General features: G+C 46.5%; 4 protein-coding genes across 4 annotated transcripts; 2 read left to right on the forward strand and 2 right to left on the reverse strand.

The window, feature by feature from the left end:
* The first annotated feature begins 4,520 nt into the window (after positions 1 to 4,520).
* LOC34622372 lies at positions 4,521 to 8,982 on the forward strand. The gene is made up of 11 exons (XM_026338397.1): positions 4,521 to 4,658; positions 4,872 to 5,739; positions 5,909 to 6,114; positions 6,276 to 6,443; positions 6,650 to 6,815; positions 7,233 to 7,292; positions 7,428 to 7,519; positions 7,759 to 7,831; positions 8,013 to 8,114; positions 8,241 to 8,390; positions 8,846 to 8,982. Exons 1-11 carry the CDS (start codon positions 4,521 to 4,523, stop codon positions 8,980 to 8,982), a joined length of 2,160 nt encoding a protein of 719 aa, XP_026194182.1.
* Positions 8,983 to 10,457: 1,475 nt separating this feature from the next.
* LOC34622370 (radial spoke head protein 9 homolog) lies at positions 10,458 to 12,537 on the reverse strand. The gene is made up of 9 exons (XM_026338398.1): positions 12,305 to 12,537; positions 12,095 to 12,134; positions 11,853 to 11,964; positions 11,580 to 11,720; positions 11,310 to 11,372; positions 11,135 to 11,172; positions 10,964 to 11,009; positions 10,671 to 10,736; positions 10,458 to 10,552 (listed from the first exon to the last, which is right to left on the reverse strand). Exons 1-9 carry the CDS (start codon positions 12,535 to 12,537, stop codon positions 10,458 to 10,460), a joined length of 834 nt encoding a protein of 277 aa, XP_026194183.1.
* An 829-nt stretch (positions 12,538 to 13,366) lies between these two features.
* LOC113147535 lies at positions 13,367 to 14,731 on the forward strand. Its single transcript, XM_026338400.1, has one exon. It carries the CDS (start codon positions 13,367 to 13,369, stop codon positions 14,729 to 14,731), a length of 1,365 nt encoding a protein of 454 aa, XP_026194185.1.
* Positions 14,732 to 16,623: 1,892 nt separating this feature from the next.
* LOC113147536 lies at positions 16,624 to 17,772 on the reverse strand. Its single transcript, XM_026338401.1, has 3 exons — positions 17,340 to 17,772; positions 17,104 to 17,212; positions 16,624 to 16,903 (listed from the first exon to the last, which is right to left on the reverse strand). The coding sequence occupies exons 1-3, from the start codon at positions 17,770 to 17,772 to the stop codon at positions 16,624 to 16,626; spliced, it is 822 nt and encodes a 273-aa protein (XP_026194186.1).
* Positions 17,773 to 20,905: the final 3,133 nt, after the last annotated feature.

A 20,905-nucleotide genomic window follows, 5' to 3' on the forward strand; every position in this document is an offset into this window, starting at 1 on the left:
CTTCGAGTTACTTTGCCCGCACTAGTTACCGCTGCTCATTTTTTATGGAGCGACGATAGTGAGAAGCGGCGGTTCCGTGTTTCAAAGAGCCCGTAGCCTGTTGGAGGAGAATTGCACCCAGTGCTACGTCACTAGCGTTGGTTGTCAGGGAAAAAATGAAGCTCACAACCGAGCAGCGCAAGTAGCGGAAAAGTTGTGAGGAGGCTAATAAGTGTATTTTCGGCGGCGTCCTCCTCCCCTGCTCACGTCATAGAACGCGGTTGAGTTTGGTAGGTCAGCGAGATGGGCATCGGGCTCAGCGCATTGAAGAATGGGACTCTGGTCATATGGTGCAAGCCCGTAGAACTTTGCGGCGTCCCTGCTGCTGCATACAGACACAAGGCACTTCTGGACTGCTTCATTTTTTCAAGGATCTAGTTCAACTTCTGCAAACTGAACGCCTAATTCCCAAAGCGCAAAGATTTTAACGAAATCTGACTACTTGGGATGCCTGCACATACTATTGCTTGTATCTCACCACCTGAAGCGCACGTCCTAGACTCTGTACGTGCCATTTAACGTTTCGGCTAAAGACTAAGACATGATCCAAGTAAACAGTCATCCAACCCTCTTGACATCATGTAAGCCCCGATTAACTTTTTGCTGCACCTGAGCTGGGGCACTGGTAAGACCACGCGGAATATAAGTACAATCGAGTTTGCAAGTGTTAGTGTGAAGTCATTTTTGTGCATGTGATGTGGGTGAACGGGGGGCTGTAACGTGTTTGTCAAGTCACATTTTGAACAGACTCTTGATCCGTGTAGTGTGTCAAGTAATTAGTCTGTCTGAGGCAATGAGAACTCTTGTTTCACTATCGTGTTTAGGAGCTTAAAATTTGGTACAACCGCCACCTTCCGTTCTTTTTCGGTACCAACGCCGGATTCTGCTTAAAGGCGCTGGGCACCCCCTGGGCTTTGCCTTTCCAACAAATTACCTGTCTACCGCTCCATCCCCTTGTGCCAGCTTCCGTCATTTTATGGTGCCAACGCTGGGTTTCGCCCAAATCGTTGGTCGATTCGTGCACTTTGCTATTTTCAAAAATCCATTCACTTGCCGCAACCTCCTGTCTGAAATTTGCCCATTCCTGTTGTTCTTCGGACGAACGTTCATTTGAATTCCCTACTAAATATCCAGCTCCAGATTAAGACGGGGTGCAATTTCACAATTGTCTTCTCTCACTGCACTGCTGAAATACCCGCATGTAAACCCTGCCTAACCTTGTTGAGGCACTGACTCTACCCTGCTCAACATTGATGAAATGATCATTGCTGAAAACACCAAGATGCTTGCCTTCCTAGTGCTTCCTAGCATACTGACCTCCACAGCGCGCAGCTGTGGATGCATGGGCGCCTATCGTCGGATCATCTTTGGCATCCTCAGAATTACAATATGATTCAACACAAACCACCTTTAGTGTATCCAATTTTGATCTGAACGGGCATGTAGCAACCACAGCTTTACAAATCGTTGCAATCTTCCATTCGTCAGGAAACGTGAAGCTTCCGCATCTTACCGCTATAGCAGCAGGACGTTTGTGGAAAGGATGTGTGGAGGTGCAGAGTAGTGCATATTGCTCCTTATTTTCTGTTCTTGCTCCCCTTAGACTTTAGGCTAGAAGGGGTATAACAATCCCGATGTCCATAAGTGGTAGATACCGATGTGGCTTTTCCATTTCAGCCAAAAATGTAGCACTTATGCCATGTGCTCCTCACACCTCAAGCATTTCATCCTTTGTGGAAGCCCTACCGGTCGGCTGTTGTGTATCTGCCCATCCTCTGACTACCTAACGTGACACTTGGGGTAATCCTAATTTTAGCTACGCATAAAGCTGTTTATCGACGTTGTGGCGCATGCAAAAAAAATTTCATATTGTACTATTAAACAGACTTACTGATAGGTTTTACTGCTTTAGCTCTCTTAATTCTCAGAAAGGTTACTTTCGAGTTGACCGCGGCATAAACCAGTGGGTCGCAGCTTGTAGGACAGTGTGAACAGCAAAGGTCTATGCAGGCAGGCAACATCCTAAGCATACAAAAGTCATTGTTGAAGTGCTTGTCCTTTAAAAAGACATGCTGCAAGCAACAATTGCCCCTCTTTCCCTGTGGAATTCAGAGCGATGTGCATCTCCAACCGGCTCATGAAGGCTTCAAGTATGTGCCCATCTTTACCTCCGTCAATTTTTTGTGATTCGAATACCTCATTAACTTCTACTAGCGTTTTTTCGGCTGTCAAAACATACCTTTCTACTAGCTGTGGAGCTACTCGGCCGCCCCAACAGGCGTTGTGCCCAGTCAACTTCCTTCGCCAGACTGGTGCAAAGAAAATCAAGGTAGCAATTCATCAAATGAATAAAGCAAAACGGCAGAGCGGCTCTATGAAAGCCTGATATCCCACTACATGTACAGCCGCTAGAAGGGCGGGGAACAACTGTACCCTCGCGGTGCACCCACTGGTAACGCTTTGTCCAAGGTCTCTTTAGGTAGACACTTAACTCCAGATCTAATATAAGGTTAGTAGTAGTTATTGAGTATTTTTTTAAAAGAAATGACGCTTCCCACTGCCCGAGACTCCCAGAGTTCTAGCATGAGAGGAGAGCCGAAACTAGGATGCGCGTAGCTGTACCCACGAGGCACTTTAGCTAGTAGCATATAGCATCTATCGCACAGACTCCACATTGCGTCCCTTTTATCGAATACACTCCTCTGCAATAAATAAGATGTGCAGATGGATGGTCAATCCAGGTAATCAAGTCTTGACTTATTCTTAAATCAAATAACCGGTTAACCAGAGGGTGCTAAAGCGAACCTAGTCTGCTAGAGGATCTGCTGCCTAGAAGTTAAACAAAAACCTCACTTAGACCCTGTGACAAAATGAGCAATAAGGATGCACTGATACATCGATTGGCTATACTTTGAAAGAATATGCCTTACTTCATCTCTGAAAGAAAAACTTCAGGTGGTATCCGTTGGCGGAAAAGCTTTTCGCATGCTTGTTCTCGAAGGGAGGTTGATGGAAATCACCCAAACAATACAGATCCCAGTGGGCAAGCGGCGTTTGAAGGCATCATGCCCAGCATGTTTCCAAGGATCACGCACGGGCCTAAAATTTTGCTCACCTTCCCGACGGGTTCAGCGAAAACTGGAAAAGCAGAGGTTAATCCTTCTTATAAAGGGCAAAGAACACAATGGCCGATGCAAAATATCGTCAAGAGAGTAGCTTTTATTTTTAGTCTTCTCACTGCAATAGTGGAAGGGAGAATCTTACAGAAAGTCGCAGCCTCCACTCCCCCATGCGGCTAGGTTCAAATAATCACAACGGAGATTCTATAACGGGAACCATTTCCTTCAAATTTCCTCTTAAATAATGTCTTTTGCGCAAAGTCACGATGTACAGGCTATTACTGTGATCTTGTCACAGTAACCACACTGGTAGTACCTATTCTATGGGAATACTGATCACGCACGCTCGGCTACCAAGGTGGTGGTATTGTCGCGTTGACGATTTCACGCACTTCGGAGAATCCCTAGTGCATGATAGGGAGTAAATTTGATTGCTTTATATTAGAGATGTAGTTGTTGGCGGCATTCTATATGAGAGCCACGGCAATTTTAGTTACAGAAAAGGAAAATATCCATAATTCTATCAATTTTGCACACAGTGTGCACTCGATAAGATGTACATTAACGATTGCACTGAAATTATGTTTCTTACTACTTTCATTACAATAGTGCCTGATTAAAATTGGGACTGCGTTTTATAGAAAGCACGGTTTTTGACCATTTGACCTCCCCTGACTGACAGGGGGCCCCCACTGTTGCATGCACTGCGCAAAGTTTCGTTATGAACGAGGTTTCCTTCAAGTTGACTAGATTGACTTTTCCCCGAGGCTGTAATCATAAAATTTACTTGTGCCATCTTCCTCGAAGGCTATTGCTTGTAATCGATATATCCCTTCCTCAAGGCGGGTTTCTGCTGCCTCGCTTCACCAGCATTCTGGCCACGTGCTTTCCAAGGCACACACCGTTGGCCAGCATTTCCACGCAGGTATCTTTTGCAACAGATACATTCTACAGGTCTCTTTTAAGCTGAGTAACTTTAAAAATAATACTACGTTTGATGTGTTTTGCACCCCCTAAAGCATCTTGGCGGCGTCAACGGTGTGCCCGGGTGACAAATTGACATGCATTCTCAGCTTTTATCACTGCGAAGATGTCTCTGTCATTCTGCTGATTTAACGTTACCTGTTGAGCTCGCAGCTTCCTAAAAACTAGGGGAAATACATTTTCTGCGCAGTAGCTTGGTCACGTTTAGCCTCAGTGATGCAAAATTTTCTTTCTTGTAGCACACCAGAAGCCTTTTCGAGAAAAAAAACCAATGAAAGTGAATATATACGAAGATAGCAGCCAAATGGGCATAGCGTACTTGAACTAGCTGTGCTCCCCTCCCCCCCGTCCCCCAAAACTCGAACGGTGCACAGTACAATGGAAGTGGCTGTAAGAGACACACCTGCGCTGATGGCACTCGAAGAACCCATAGATGCACAGGCATCAGATTCTTCAAACACACCAGATAGTGTTAATCGATCGGGTGGTAGTATTGATGTTACTAACTGCAGAATAGCTCTGCGTTTGCGTGGCACTTGAACGTCTCAGGAAGGCGAGTTACCTCAGACTGATCTCAATAGAGACAGTAACAATACTAACGGCCATCCTTTACATCATCCTTCTCGAAAGGCAAGTCTACAAGAGTGTGTGACATGGAAAGAAATCAGTGACACCAGCCGGCGCAGCCATGAGCATATCCAAATAACATCGAACAGAGAGATTTCTCAGAGAGTGGAGAGGCGCAATACAATTGGTTTTAAATGTGACAAAGATTGCACATCACAGCCTGGAACCACCCAACAACCTGTTGACAATGTTGAACCTTATCAACTGGATCAGCGATATGAAGATCCCCTTGCAGAAGTCCATCAGTGTAGCTCACTGCGTCGAGGATCTCATCTAATGGCTTCAGAGCTTCTTAGGGACGTGAAGTCTCCTACAGGTCTTGAGGGAGACTCCAGCATGAGTACTGATAAAAATGTCGATGATTTATTGAGGTCTGACATTTTGTCTAATAAGAAGTCTGTGGCTGACCTTGGAGGTGAATCGGAGGCTTTTGATGATGCTGATGCAGCTGAAGCGCGCTGGGAGCCACAGAATGATCTCGCATGGGGCGACAACCGAGTTCAGCAAGGTTCTGTGGAACTCAGTTCTGGTGTAGCACTGTCGTTGCGAAAACTCGAAGGCAAGGATCAGTCCAAACAGGGGCGTGGGGAACTCTTCAAGCCATTTGATGGAACGACAGGTACTGGGATTTTTGACCAGGGCAGCGGATCCAGCTCTACTATGATATTTGTTGGCAGCCATGGAGTCGATGGCACACAACACGTGCAAACGGCTGGCAGTGTTGATGCTATTCGAAGGCTTAGTGCTGCACACATAAGCTCTACTTCGCACAACTCAACCATTTCTAAGCATGGGAGTTACGAAATGGGTTTTGCTGAGGAGTCTAATGAGAGACCCAAACTTCAGCTAAATGCCTATAGTGGAGACAGCGGCAATCCAAGTATAACTTCGTGGGATTCATCGAAGCAGCCCTCTGAAACGCAGCAGGACTTCCAAGATGAAGCTCTCGAAGACCGACGGCGAGACAAATGTAAGGGCTGCAACGAGAGCCAAATCGGGGAGACAGACGGCATTATTTATTTATCGATGGTCATGTTGATGCATGTCTCACCGCAGAGGACGTAGTCCCCTTAGATGGCTGCTATACACGAGTCCCCTCACAACTGCTCTATGCATACGATGGGGCTTTGCTGCTGCAGTGCTGCTAATATGGGTGGGCACGTTTGCATTGGCGATGGCCGTAGCGTTCCTATGCCTCGGTACCTTCGCCATCCTAGCCGGCAAAAGCCCAGAGGAAAGTCCTGATACGCACATTGCCGTGTGTGAGACAGCAGAATGGGGCGAGTGGACCGTTTGTCCCACCGCCTGCGGAAAGAGCGAGCAGATAAGGACAAGAGCAATAAAGGTAACATCGACATAAAAAGTATGTATCATCCAGCGGTCTATGTAACCAAACTCACCGTAACAAAGTTTCCTCTAGGCTACGAGAATGCCATGTACTGCATGTATACAACGTCTTTGCATAGCCCCCCGGCCCCCCCGACATCACTGCGCTGCCAAATACAGGCTGCTCCAGGAGAAGTTTCAAGCTGTCCATCAACTCATGAAAAACGCACCTGCAATGGCGCGTGTATGACTTTCGTGTTAACCAGAGAAGCTTCCACTCACACAACGAGCTTGAGTAAAGAAGTACTTATCTCTCAGAGTTTCACAATCCGAAGCGCGATTAGTGAGGCAAGTAATGAATGATAACCTGCAGCTGCAGTAGATTCATGCTGCCCTATTCTAGTCAGCGCCCTAGATTCCACACATTGAGGTACTTCCAGTCTCCTTAAAAACAAAATGAGAATTTAGCCTATAAGAACAGGCAGCTTTAATTGTGCAGAAATACGAGGAACAATTTCCACGCTTTCCAGTAGTTATTGAGCTTTATGTTCCAGGCTCTACGCATTAGCGAAAACCGCATTACGCTTTCTGGTCTTGGCCTGGATTCAACAACAGGGACAAAGTATTGGCGCGTCCAATTCGTTTTCCTTGTAGACAAGAGCCTTGCGAACTCAAACCCCGATGCGGATCTTGGCCAAGACCCTCAACGCACTATTGCACGTATAGCAACGCATAAAATCTGCATCTGCCACCTGGTTTCTGAGTGCAATCTGGTAGCAGCAGCTCTGACCTCACTTGGCGATTTGGTCGTAATAATCTGGGCCGTGGTATTGGCTCCACTGCCTGCCGTCCCGCATTCTTGACTGCTTACTCTGTCTACAGTACTGACTGAACTATTCAGCAGCACGTCTCTCCCCGCCTACGCAGCTCTAGATATCATTCTTCCCGGTGTGGAAGGCAATACGCCTTTCCGTGTAAATGCCTACAACGCAACATGTAAGCAGCTGAATCCACGTTTTTCGAAGTACTGCTGCTTATCTGTTGACGGAAATCTGCAATAAGCCCCCGTAAAGCAACGCATTGATATGGCGAATTAAGTAGTAAAGTTGTGGGGATATATCTTCGGTATTGGCGCAGTCGAGACCATTACAGAGCCTGTGGATATGTGCATTCTACTGGGGCCCGATGCACCAAGTAGTAAGCATATGCTCCATCTCATTGAAGACAGCAGGCACAGTTCCCATCTAGCTCAACATTTAATCGCTACTCTTTCATTTGAGCAGTGATTATATGGCTAATTAGCTATTTTCAGACGTGTCCTTGCCCACTCAGCCTGCAGCTGCAAAGTATCTGAATGGTCAGAATGGACCGTTTGCGATCAACGTTGCACTACACTGCGGTCTTCAAGAACGAGAACAGTTCTCGTAGGCTCGCGTTCCTTCTATATGTGCAAGGGATCTAACAACATACTGCAGTAAAAGCTGCATTTAATTGAGAGAGTTGAATGCAGTAGCCAATCCAAAAAAAATATGTTTTGATCGGTACAGAAGTGTGTCCAAAATGTAGTGCTGCATTCAACCCGTGAAAGACGTTTCCTGTATCTACTTTGCCTTCTTAAGAAAGTACAAGTAAGTAGTTTCACATTAATTTATTGCTTTCGCAGAATATAAATGAACTTTCTACTCATGCATCATGCCCGACGTTGCAAGAAGAAAGAAGCTGCACAGGCCAAACGAGTTAGTGCTCATGCTGCCCTGGGGTACATAGAGCCTCAAAGTACTAGGACAGAGGGACTTTCTGCGCTCCTTGACTGTACGGCTCTCCGATGGAGCATATTCAAGGTTGGCTACGTAAGTGAATGGGTAAGCAAAATATCATGATGAAGACAGTAAACGTGTGTTGCTGATGTGGAAATAGGGCTGTACTCGTTCAATCTGCCTGCTGGATTGAATTTGGGAAGTCAGGAAGATGCTGAGAATCGTTTAAGCATTTGTGCCGATGCCGTTCGAGGCGAACTCCGTAATGTCAGTAGCCACTGACTTGACACATCTCTTCATATGTACTTCAAACACTTCCACGCACTAGCAGCAGCATGACTTGCCTTTTCCACCATGTGCTAATGATTGGGATGGCTGAGAAGCGTAGCAAGTATGGGTAATGTGGTCTTCGATGATCAGATGCTCTCCATTTCGGCGCCGGAATATTCGCGCTTTGTCGAAAATGACACAATTCATGGGCTTTGGAAGTTCTCAGTGCTCCTGGAGCCTCACATTAGTACAGAGGAAGCCGCGGAAAGTAAGATGGATATGCTCTTCCCCCTCGTGCAGGCGAAGCCTCAAATATGATTGGACAAACCAGAGCCTATATAATGACTATTCACTTGATACCGACTAAGCACAGAAAAAGCGGAAGCCTTGCGAGCGTTGTCTAAATGCATTTCGAATGGGGCACCCTGCTTACTACTATTGTCACCTGCCTTACACACGTTTCTTTATCCATACAGGTATTGTTCTGCATTGAATTATGTTGACATATAATTTCGCAAATATCTTACTTCGAATAAGCCTTAACATATTAATAGCAGGCATGCGCAAGTAGGTACAATGGCCTGATTACGTGTGTATATGTATTGTCAATCTGCATAGTTAGCTACAGGCTCACATCTCAACGGCTGCACCGGTGCAACCACCTAGGTTTGCATATTGTGTATACATGATATGCAAACATGCAGCTGCTCGTCTTGTGCGCAGATCTGGATGAGGCAATGCAAAATTCGGAATCTAACCTCTTCAACGCTGTTGCAGAGTGCATGGCAACCACAGATGTGTCATCATTTGTTCCGTTGCCCAGTATTGCCGTATCTCCGGGTAAGATGCTCCCTGCTTAGTAGTGGTCCGGTTTTCATGTGCTTGCTACATCCTGATGTGTCTCATACATCCCAGGGGCCAGCACGGATGATGTATCCTTTTCTTTTGCTGATGTCCATAGGCTTGGGTAGTATGTTATTAACGCCTTTACCAACAATGTTGCAGCTCCGTTTATCTACATTAGGAATATTGGCAGGCATGTGATGAGTCTGCAGAGATGGAACTGATCTGCCCGTAGAATTGAACGCAGTGCAATACTGCATGAGGAAAAAGCCAACCGGCCTGCAAAAGCGCCCCAGAGCGTATCGCGGAGCGTCCTAGAGCGTTAAATTGTAATCGGTTATTCGTGTCAACACTTATGTGCTGAAGAATATCGCTCTGTGCCTGCTAAGTTCGAAATGCCGTCCTTACGTTCATCCAGCCCTCAGAACACTGCAAGGTGTAGACATGGCTATATTGAATAAGCCGGCTTCAGCAAGTTTATTAGGGCTATTTTAAGACTGTGTATTTAGTCAGTAGCGCGCTGCCCTCATCGCCAATAATGGGTGCTTCCTCTGCTGTCAGTTCGCGCTTGCAACAGTAGCGAGGGATATAATTAGTACTCGGGGTACTGCTCAACGACTATGGGCAGCCTACGCAGAGGCAGTGGACTCCGTTGCGGTGGCCTAGGGAGGCTCTCGTCCCTGCTACAGGAAGCATCATATGACAGCTTTTACCTCAGTAGAGTCTGATCAAATAAAAGGGATGCAACCGGCTCTCGCGTATGTCGCATGACCTCAGACTCTCTTCCACCAATTGCTTTTACATGGAAAATTCTTCCACAAAGAACCACCTAATGAACGTGCACGGGATAGGTCCAGGATGGATCTGCCTGGAAGAGTCCGAATTACGCTGGGCCCAGCGGAGACCCCACCAGTATCCATCCGTTCAAATAAAAACCCAGGCTGGTAGATGTATATTCTGTGTAGCTCCCGGATCACTAGCTTGAATGACAGTACAAGGTAAGTACTACAGTAAGGAGCCACAAATTAAGGGCTGTAAGTCCGCAGCTGATAGCATACTCTCTCCTAGCAATTGCACTTGTGATCCCAGCAGCCACCGTATTATGACGCGGTGGATGAAAGACGATGGACTCTTTTTTCCACTACCTCAAGCACCGTTCTACTCCTTTGCCCGTAAAGCCCTATCAACACTCTCAGGAATGAGCCTTCTAATAGCGTAATTCATCAAAGTAGTGCATTCACTAGGCTTTTACACTGACGAGACCACCTTCCTAGGGAGTCTTGAAGTGGTAAATACAGGCTCCCTTTGCATGTACAATCTGATCTCGACGAAAATACAGTTGAAGATACAACTATTATAAGCTATTATTCTCCTTAGTTTCTCAAGAAGGCATTCTGGCAAACAGATAGTTGGCGACACGTTAACTCGCTGTTTGGCTAAGGTATACAATTGGAGTAGACGTTGAAGCCTGATCCTCTAAATAGATTCGTGGCTACAGCAAAAATGGTAATTCTGCAGCCTCCTCTCCTCCGCCGAAATATACACCTCCAAATTCCTTGGTATTTACAATGCTATATGCTATATATCCTAACATACCACAACGAAACGGACACACATCTAGCCCTTTACGAGGCTAAGTCCCCACTAGGCAGTTGAAATCAGGTAACGAATCCCTATGAGATCGGCCTGGCTTCTTTTTACGTACCGGGCCACAGTAGGCTTCTCACAGTAACGCAGTTGCTAACTGGGTCGAACCGCGTGGCCCAAGAACCTGCACAACGACACAATGAAGCCTTGTGGATGCTTCCGTTCGAAGGCTTGTATCAACAACCGTCCATGCTCCACCAAAGAACAGCGGTTTTGTGTATTATGGAGGCGCCATTGAAGTGCATGTTCTTCACCAGAGAAACTCAGTATTCTCGGTCTTAATCCATCTTAAATCATATAACATGATATTGACATTTTAGAACGTAACGGTCAAACGTAAAAGCCGCTAACCTCTGGGCACATCTGCTTGCAAAGATTGTAAGAACTCTGTAGTGAACTGTGAAAGAAAACACCAGCATCGATGCTTAGGAGTCAGTTGGTTGCTGGATTCCCGTATATCACAACTTATTTGTCTTCAAAGATTTGCAGGCTTCCAGTACAGGTGGACTTCTGGATGCTTACCTGGTAGTCTTTGGATATTTGTGCTCTCAGCGCCTCAACTGCACAGAAAAGCTCAGGTCTGGAGAGTCAATGACGCGCATTTAGGCATTAGTGCTTTTTCATTGAGCATGCATCGTAACAGTTCGTATTTTTGCTAAGCTACAGGCGCAACTTATTTTTGTAGGATGCTGCCTACGATCCTCAGCAGGTCTAAAGTGGACCCAAGAAGACAAGTTCTCTGCTTCTTCAAAGGTGAGTCCTGCGCCATGCCAGAAACATATTTTCCACTAAATCGTCCAATAATACAGACTATAGCCTGCCAAAAAAAACACTACAGGTCACAGAAGCATATGTTTCCTGCAGTCCTAGTAGGCGTTCTTTGGTCCTCAACCTCCCAGCCAAAGGCGAGTCGTGACAAGTGTGGCAGCAGCAATATAAGCTGCAAACCTCCTGCAGGAATGTGTACCCTTGAATTCAGGGGCTGGGATGACTTTGCTGCCATGAAGGCGATGGGCTCCTCGAGGGACCGCTGCAGTAGCGAAGTCGATGCGTTTCACCAAACTGGATAGGTAAAGGGTCTCAGCTATATCTTGTTCTTTGTCTTCATCTGCTTACAGACACCGTATGTTCATACAAGGCACTGCGGCATCCTGTTTTCAATGCAAATATACGCATGGGAAAGTCACATGCAGGTAATTGGCTCCTTGCTACACAATCCTTCCTCCGTTGTGGAACTTGCCGCCTCCCTCTTCTTCATCGCTTTGAGGAGAACGGAAAAGTCGTTTACTCTCCTCTGCGTTTGACGTACATAAAGCAGTTTTATAATGGCATTTGTACCTGTCACCAGTGCGCTGTATTCCAGCTTAGAGTCGTCAAACATACTATTTTGTGTTATTTTGGAGAGTCACCAAGATATGGAATTTTTCGGGAAGGGTCGCCCAGAAGCAAAACATTTTTTCCGCTTTTGTCCAATCCCGGTACGTTGCATTCCGGCAATGGTCGGAATTCAAAGCGGCCAGTGCTGAAGGCGGAATACAGCGACAATGCTTTTTAATAAGTAAACATATCCAGACTCCAATTAGCAGAATAAGGAGGGGTGCATCAACTGCATGCTTTCATTCAAAGGGTATTTTTAGCTTTAGAAAAGTGGGTGGTAAGGACTCTTTGGTTTGGGAGAAAGGTTTATCCTACCTCCAAAACATCTTCTTCTTGGGAAATATATAATCACTATCCTCGAGCATATATGCAATGTAGTAGTCATCGATACCGCCGTTGATCCTCCCCCAGAAGAATGCCTTCCCCTTTCCCTCTTTTTCTTGCAGCGTGAAGAGGGCTACCTGAAGCGAAGTCAGCTCGTATACGTTTAGGGTGTTCCCAGCACTACTCAAATGCCTGAGTCCAGACTCAAGACTAGAGGCCTCCATGGTAGACCTCTGCTAGCTCCTGCTTGCCACTTCTCACGAATGACAAGGAATGGAGACTATTTAGTGCATCGAACTCCACAGGTGCCCAGCGAAGTTTTGTTCCTTTATGCAGAGATGCCGTAACATGCAGCCTTTTCTTAGAGTGCTTTGCACGGGAACGATTCCTCTTTCTTTGACGGTTTTGCCTCTCGCCAAATGAGGCTGCAACGGGATGCCATGGACACCACACCAACACGTAGTTCTGGCCAGAAAGGCTTCACTCCTCCGTTTTCTGGGATAATACCGTTTAGAAGTTACTTTAGCCACTTCTTTAATCTTTATTTTGAGAGGGCTAGCCCTATTGCATGTCGTCTGTGGGAGCCGAACCAAGGTTACCTATGGCGCAGGAGGCGTCCGGGTCGAGCGCTTCAAAGTATATTTTCTCCCTTTCCTACTAAAAAATTCTAAACTAAGGCAGACTACATGGCTACAGCTTTAATTGCTCTTGTAATTTGCTAGAAAACGAAAAAGAAACTTGGAAATGCTGGGTAATACCCTCACTGATGGGAAGGCTTCCATTTTTGGTGACCCTCCTGTGACCCTCGTCCCTCAAGGCTAGGTCATTGCCCGGCTAATCTCATTTAGCCTTAAATATTAAGTTATTTTGATGAAATACCTCTTCTCTGCCATATATTCCTCCCTATTTTTGGCTTTATAGCGTTGTAACCACTGCAGAGCCCCCATGTATCCTTGCCTCCGCCTTCCATGCCTTGATTATCATAGAATTCTTTGCTCTTTTCTGATGATCTAAGCCTTGAAGGGGCCAACCACCCGACTAAATGTCAGAACGATGAGCAACTTCCGCAGCTTATCTGGGCCCTGGCCCGACCTGACCCCACCCCGTGAAGCCGTACACTTAAGGCAAAGTTATGATTCCCTCCGATCCCAGCTGTTACCATCTGATGAGCCCCTGAATCTCTTTGCTTCGAGCCCGCTGTCTTTCTCTGAAGGCTTCCAGCACAATAAAGGCCTTGTAGGGTCTACTTGTGCTGTGGCTTCATTATGCGTCAAGAGTTCCAGGGGAGTCTCAAGTAAAGAATTTCATACCCCGCAAAACACATTTACATCTGGGCATAGGACCAACACAAAAGGTTGCCACCAGAATGTCCGATCTTGGCATGATAAAACACTTTGTACCCCAGGGTGCCCTACCGCTGTGTTGCGTACACATTCTTTGCCTGTCGGATCACCTTCCTTCCCCCGCGAACCAGAAAGGGAAAGGAATCTTGCCACTAATGCTACTACAGACGAGAGGATAACCTCTAAATTCAATACTGATGGGGCGCTGGGTGCAGCAGCAATCTCTGAAGGCAGGCTCGCTGACCTCCCTCCGTCCACCCCACGAAACCATGCTGGGCATGGGGCGCAGAGGAGCCAGAGTAGCGAGTGTTTGAGGGCTACCCCTCATAAATCCCATTTAAACGCGTTTTTGGACACCAGAGCATGCTCAAGAAATCATCAGTTGGAATACTGCATTCCGATGGAGGTCGAGGCTTTACTTTTACGGCTAAAGCACCGCAGCTACAACAATGGGGCGACAACATTTAGTTGGCGGAGGCTGCACGGGCGACCAGCTGGCGCAGATTGTACAGCTCACAATAGACGCAGCTATACGAGAGGAATATGGAAGTGGGAAGGGGGTATGATGGTGTCCCTTGATGATCAAAAACTAAGTACCCTTCGGCAGGAGGCGTTGAACCGAGTTAGAGAACGGGCACGAGGAGCCAGGCAAAAGCAGCAGCAACAGCTGCTGCATAATCAGTTGCAACAACAGCAGCAGCAACAACGAAGTCGAGTGCTGGCGCAGCAGCTCAGAAAACGCACCCTACAGAGGATCAGAGAGAAGAGTTTGAAGCAAGAGGAGAAGCGGCAGGAAGAGCTGCTAATGCAAAAGCAGATGATGCTTGAAGCCGAAGTACAGAGGCAATACTGCACGCAGCATCGAAGAGCTTTGCAGAATCGACTGGTGCAGCAGCAGCGCGAGATAGAACGTAAAATACGGATGCACGCAGAGGAGAGCCTTCGCCATTCCATGGAAGCAAAGGCAAGGACACGCCAGCGCGGGTATAAAGGCGGAGGAAGATACGATCATGCCCCCATAGTCTTCCTAAGATATCCCTATGACTTTTACTGCCTTCAAGGAGCTTCAACTTAGCTTTTTCATCGGTCTCCTCTCATGTCCCTTCTAGCATATTCCACTGGGCAAGCATCCTGAAGGTCCTTTGCAGTGTTTATCCACTAGTGCCTCATTACGTTTGCCGTGCAATTCTTCAATTCAGATGCCCACTCTCTTTGCCAAACAGTTCCTTCCATTGAACGAGTTTTGTTGGTCTCTGCAGGAGAAAACTCTACCTGAACTAGAGGCCTTCCGACGTAGGACTGTAAAGCGACTGCAGGTAAAGCCGTAAGATTAGATCGATACAAGGGCTAGGATCTCGAAGCAAGTGTTCCATGCAGAAAAACATACCTAGAAAGCAAAGTGAAAAAAAAACATCCGACGCCGCAGTAGCTGGGTGTTCATTTGTAGCATTATGTTTTAAAGGAAGCAATGACACTTGAAATACCAAAAAATTCAAAAGGGAGGAGGATTTTATGACATAGTATTTATAAGATGGTCGGATTGCTTTAGCTTGTAGGAATCAGCGCTCTTTATAGGCCTTCTTCAAAAGGCAGAAATACAACGCCGCACGGTGCACTTGCAAGGCACATGAAGAAAGCAAAAGATAAATGATACGATCACGGCTAAGGGCTCAACGGCAAAGCTTCATACTGAGTTTGCGTTTAGTGCAAGCTGAACAGAATTACAGTATCCATAGCTCTTTGTCGTCTTTGGTTCCTGCAGAGATATGCTGCATCATTACTCTCCCCAGCTGATCTGCCTACGAAATGCGACGGTGTACCCCAGAAAGATGACCCTAGGGTAGGTATCGCAGCGACTTGCTGTTCCATAGCTTTCCCTTTCTCTGTTTTCCCTGCCCTACACAAGCGTGTCATATTAACAACATTCATGCGCGGATCTATTTGTATTGCTTGTTTGCGGCGCTTCTCCGTTTTCGTGGGGCCACCTTCGTTTTAGGCTACTGAGGGGCCATTGCGAGCATTGACTCGCCTTCGAAAGCAACGGCGCATCAGAAGCGAATTCTTTCAAGTGTGAAGAGGCGTACCTAGAAACCTCATCAATGAACAAGTGGCCCTACTCCTGTGCAGAAGAGGCCCTCCAGCTTGCCGGTGCTTGGGAGTCCCGTCAAACATATTTTATATAAGAATGTCTGATAAAATCGGGAAACCGGTCGGGATACCCCCTTTTCTGCGACCAAGCAGCATCGCTATCCCTGCTTTGCCTCAAGCTGCAGGCTATATATCCTGAAGCTCTATCATTCTGCATAAATTCTTCTTGTATACCTCTAGCTGCTGTTGGTTTATTCAATACGGAGTATCATACTAAGAGATGCCGACTCTGCTACGCCTGTGTATGGATTGGCCATCACAAGAACACCAGCGTGGTCACACATGAACTTCTCTCCGGACCATATTACGATGAGGAAATGTCATACGGGAAAATTTAATTGTAGCGAGAAGAAATAGGAAATGCCCACAGGCAGCGTTTCAAACAGTGTTAACATTCGACGGATATGCATTTCGACGACAGATCCTGCCACCAAATTCTGCAGGACCTAGCTATCCGATGCACACTAAGATTATTCTTGAAGCTGTGTGCTATGATGGGCGTGTGTGGCGGGGTTGTTACTGGGGCGGCGTGGCATATCACTGCCTGCTGTCTACAATGCACATTGCGTAATCAGTGCAGCCATACCCTACTACATGATTATCTTGAAAAACGGAAACTTTGGGCTTACCAGCTACTATTTACGCCTCTATAAATGCTCACTGTGGCAACTGAGATGCAGCCTGTAAGAAACAAAGTGACCTTCATTTGACTCCTTTCGCCCTATTAAAGTTGCATCCCCAGAACCATTGGGGCCGCTTTCTTTTGAATGCATTCAATAACCATTGTAAGCATTCAAACCTATCCTTTGGATTCTATAACTAAATGGCATTCTGGTTAGCCCTAATATACCCTTGGAGTGCCTGTTGAAAGGTGCGTACCCATTGTTCGCATGCTTCTCCGGATGTGGAGCCTGCGTTGGGTACTTCTTTCTGAAGTTGTATTCGCTGTCTCATGCATGGCATTAGACTAAGGTTCACAAGACGGTGCAGATCCTGAGGATGCATGTTTTCACCCCATTTTAAGTGCTTCGGCCTGCTATACCGGGCCTGCAGCTCTTGCAGCAGTAGCAGGTCATCTTCTACTCGATCCAGCGCCTCCCTACAGCAGTGCCAGTGCAAATTGCACAAAGTCAAAAGCATCGTAATATGGCTTCTTTGGTTGTTCAATATTGAATTGTGCTTGAACCATAATATATGAAGGAGGTGGGAATGGACTACTGCATTTAACACAGCAGGCAAGAGTTGTGTGCGCTAAGCTGTGACTGTCTTGCAGTAGTGATGACTACTTTGGAGGCGCACTTGATTTTGGCGCAGCGTCGGCGTCCGTCTTCTGCGTGGTTATATCCCCGTAGGCTAGCATAACACAATAGAGACCCGAGGTGGCCTCTGACCTCCTCAAGTTCTCTCTCTGCAGGCACACCAGGAGCCAGATCTGGTATACTTATATTACCATGTGTGTGCAGACTACTACATGAGCAAGGCAGCTCTAATACCTTTTGTAAACATGGTGCGCAAAACTCTACCCTCCGACTCACCTGCAGCAACAAACATGCGACGTGAAAAGTATTGCCTTGAACGCAGGTATCTGCCTCTCACATCTAGTTTGCGTTTAGTTCCCTCACAGCATGAAGCTGTTGTCGGAGAGCTTAGCAGCTTTTTTCTTCTGGGGCCTCCTAGAACCTCCATTATTTCCCACGTATGAGCAATACAGCCACCAGATAGCCCTTGATGCTGCGCCAACATCAGGGCTTCTTGCAATGTCCGTGTTGCAAGGAAAGCGCACCCCTCATCCCAATATCGTATGGATAGGTTGTATATACTAGCTAGGCGATAGGGAGAGAAGGACTGCCCGACGGACTCCTCCACAACTCTCTCCTTGCAAGCTGGCAGTAGGGTACTTGGTTGCAACACCTGTCCCACATCGCTGAAACTCGCTTGTCGATTTTGAGTGTGAAATGAATATTTCATTTGTTCCCTACGGATCCATTCTCTCTGCACTTTTGAAAGGTGCTGATACCGCTCTTCATTAGCTGGCACACTATCCTGGTGGCGCTTTTGCACGCTCTTCCGCTGGCGTCTTTCCGATCTATCTTCGGGGCTAGATTTGATGCTCTCTGCTTCGCAAACAAGTCAGGCAAAGTCGCTTGGAGGAAATCCAGGTTGCCTAATCCTAGATAGATGGAATAAATCACGAACTATGTACAGTTATGTTGCACATCTTCACTGGGGAAAAGGGGGGTGTTAACCTTTTAATACAATACTTTGCCGTTTGTTTTGACCCTAATTAGTTCTCTTCACTGATACACGCAGCTGATCAGTATAAAGAAAACGTGCAACCCAGACGGTCTAATAGACGGAGCAGAGTAAGCAAAGGAACGGTGCTCTGTGGGTCCACAGTAGCCAAAAAGAATCATCGCTGGTCGAGGTGACCTCCTTCGAAGCTACTGATGCAAGCAAGAATCCTGCCTTTTTAGATGAATGTAAGACCATAAGTCCATAGTATGAAAGAACAAAGCCAGAGTTTCCCACTAAAAGTGAGATGAACATGCTCGACACACAAGCCAAAGGCGGAGTGCCAGCTCTATGCCAGCGACCTGCAGTGATTCAGAAATTACACTATACTATCAACAACAACAGCAGAGGCAAAAGATTACGCCTGTGGCAGTGGAAAGGTAGTAACTGTACAATATGCATGCATTGCATGCGATGTAGGAACAGAGTGGGTGTTCTTACTGTGGGAAGGATCGGTGTGGCCAGACGCGTCCTCAGTATTTTCCTCAGCGTCCATGCAGAGAAGGTGCATTGTCTTTAGCTGCTATAACTGCTATTGACTCCCCAGTACTATTGCCTCCTCCTACCCTTTATCACGGACACTCGATACTCGAGTTTGTGGGAATAGATAGTGGCATATGGCTAAAGCACACAAAACTGTCTCCGAATCACATAAAATCTCGTAATATCCTTATCGCCTCACGTAGTACACATGATTGCATCTGAAACATCTATGTACCTGCTCCGACGCCAGCAAATCCAACCTCGAGACACAGCACTCCTGCTATCTGACAGCACTCCCAATCTATTCCTGAATACCTTACCAAAGTATCTGTGTATTTGTTCCTCCAACATTCAATTTACTCCCAGATGCCCCCCGGGTATTTCATCCCCCTTGTGGGGGTCTTTCGGCAATCTATCCGAGCCCAAACTTTCGCACCTTGGGGAAAGCTCCATGCAGCCTTGTAACATCTTCCTGGTTGTATCCTTATATAAGACTTTCACGCGAAATTACATTAAAGTAGAACCGTGTAAAGTGCTGCTGCTGGGTTGCCATTCTCCAAGGATTTGTCATCCTGAGGGAACGACGCGTACGCAGATGACCCTGCCGAGGTTGTTGCGCCGGCACTCAACTAAATTCCCAATGGCTCAAGGAACTGAATCCGGATAGGCCATTACTAAAATGAGTCGGTATCAAAATGAGAGAACTGCAGCATCTTGGTAAAGAGTCTGAGATTGCTCGAGCTCAGCTTGCTTGCATGTGGCCATGCTCGAGGTAAGCTTGGGCAGCCTCCCGGTAAATGCATGATCATGATAGATTAATTAATTTTGCTGGTGATGCAAATTTGTATATGGATAGGCAAATGCATGAACATATTTGCCAAATCGCGAAGTTGGGAATCCAAAAACTGCAAGGCACTTGAGCCGCTGGTGTCACAATCAGGACAATGCAACAGCCATAGCTCGGCATGGCATACCCATACTTTGGCTTTGCTGCCTTCTTGTCTGCTAAACTAGCTTAGAAATGACATTTAGACAGAGTGCGCGAGCTGCACTACCCTGTCTTTGCGCGGCGCACATGACCCTAGTCCTCTGTACACGCTGAGCAGGGTTTTGTGGCACGAAGTTTTTTGAAGTTAGCATAGCACAAAATATTTTCAAAATCACACCCAGTTTTTTGCGAGCTCAACGGGCCAACACAACGCTGTTATTGGCAATAATGGATCCAATATCATAACATTCTGGGGAGGAAGCACTTGTTAGGCTCGAAAATTCATGAGAGTATCTTAATTCCATGCCTGATTCTTGAAGTGGCATTTCTCTAACCAGCTTCTATTGAAATGGTCATTGAATTCTTATATCAGACAGCTACTTAGGGAATAATACGCATGATGCTTTTACAGCGCATCTTCCATAGTTTGTAGGGAAAATATTAACGCTTCGTTTCCTACTGATCGTATTATACGCTTGCTGTAGCTCGCTAAGATACAGATGGTCAATTTCTGCTACAATAGGTATATTACTAAGAATTAGCAAACAACTGAACATTTGTTCATTCTACTTTCATATATCATTCATTGCAGAGTAATTTTGGCTCGACGTGGTTGGACTTACATGTTGCGCGCATGCGCGATAGACGCTGATCAGCTAGCTAAGAACGCTTGAAATTCTTAAAGGGTGCAGCTACGCCCACTCTAGCTGGCCCGCCCTTTTCTCTCTAGTTGGCGACTCGGGGGGCCGCAGGCATGCGGAGGAGGGCGCCCTCTGAAAAACACTCAACAATCATTAATCAAGCTTGCTTCGAGTTTGGAGCTAATTGCCCCTACAGAGACCTTCGATGAAGCCTGTACACGTTCTTGTGCTTTAGACGGCCGTAAAATTTGCTTCATGTTGCATGTGCAATAAATATGAGTACGTGGAATTGTCCCGAGTCTAAACACACCTACCAGCTGGCTCGCGCCACGTGCTCTGGGCTAGTCAATTGACCATGCAAAGGTTTGCTCGTATGTTGAATAAGTTTCGAAGTGGGGTCATTTCTATTTTATCAGAATTGATGGTATCTGCTGAAGCGCTTAATTCACATATGCAGCAGTGCTTAGACAAGAATGCTCGGGGGCACAGCAACGTGCACCCCAAAAGTCCCGTGTGGCCGCATAATAAAACTTTGCAGGATGAGGACACAGAAAAGAAATCTTATTTGAGTAGGCACTCAAAAAAGCCTCTGTTTGGGCGTAGATATGGTTTGGCGCCAAAAGCTCTTGGGAAAAGCACGAGAGCAGTGTCCCAAAAGCCTTTTCCCCATTCTTCCTGTACGCCACTGTTTGATGTT

This window comes from Cyclospora cayetanensis, unplaced genomic scaffold, assembly GCF_002999335.1.
Source record: "Cyclospora cayetanensis isolate NF1_C8 unplaced genomic scaffold, CcayRef3 CcayRef3_contig_258, whole genome shotgun sequence".
NCBI lineage: Eukaryota > Apicomplexa > Conoidasida > Eucoccidiorida > Eimeriidae > Cyclospora > Cyclospora cayetanensis.

What these genes read in the sequence shown, in the direction of transcription:
- LOC34622372 (XM_026338397.1), top strand. Translation starts at nt 4,521, where the DNA reads ATGGAAGTGGCTGTAAGAGACACACCTGCGCTGATGGCACTCGAAGAA. An exon ending in AGACCGACGGCGAGACAAAT is followed by an intron (nt 5,740 to 5,908) that starts GTAAGGGCTGCA and finishes TTGCTGCTGCAG; the next exon opens with TGCTGCTAATATGGGTGGGC. An exon ending in CAAGAACGAGAACAGTTCTC is followed by an intron (nt 7,520 to 7,758) that starts GTAGGCTCGCGT and finishes TTGCTTTCGCAG; the next exon opens with AATATAAATGAACTTTCTAC.
- LOC34622370 (XM_026338398.1), bottom strand. Translation starts at nt 12,537, where the DNA reads ATGGAGGCCTCTAGTCTTGAGTCTGGACTCAGGCATTTGAGTAGTGCT. An exon ending in AAGAAGAAGATGTTTTGGAG is followed by an intron (nt 12,135 to 12,304) that starts GTAGGATAAACC and finishes TTCCGCCTTCAG; the next exon opens with CACTGGCCGCTTTGAATTCC. An exon ending in GACCATTGCCGGAATGCAAC is followed by an intron (nt 11,965 to 12,094) that starts GTACCGGGATTG and finishes GCTGGAATACAG; the next exon opens with CGCACTGGTGACAGGTACAA.
- LOC113147535 (XM_026338400.1), top strand. Translation starts at nt 13,367, where the DNA reads ATGAGCAACTTCCGCAGCTTATCTGGGCCCTGGCCCGACCTGACCCCA.
- LOC113147536 (XM_026338401.1), bottom strand. Translation starts at nt 17,772, where the DNA reads ATGAAATATTCATTTCACACTCAAAATCGACAAGCGAGTTTCAGCGAT. An exon ending in TCGCATGTTTGTTGCTGCAG is followed by an intron (nt 17,213 to 17,339) that starts GTGAGTCGGAGG and finishes GTGTGCCTGCAG; the next exon opens with AGAGAGAACTTGAGGAGGTC. An exon ending in CGACGCTGCGCCAAAATCAA is followed by an intron (nt 16,904 to 17,103) that starts GTGCGCCTCCAA and finishes GCACTGCTGTAG; the next exon opens with GGAGGCGCTGGATCGAGTAG.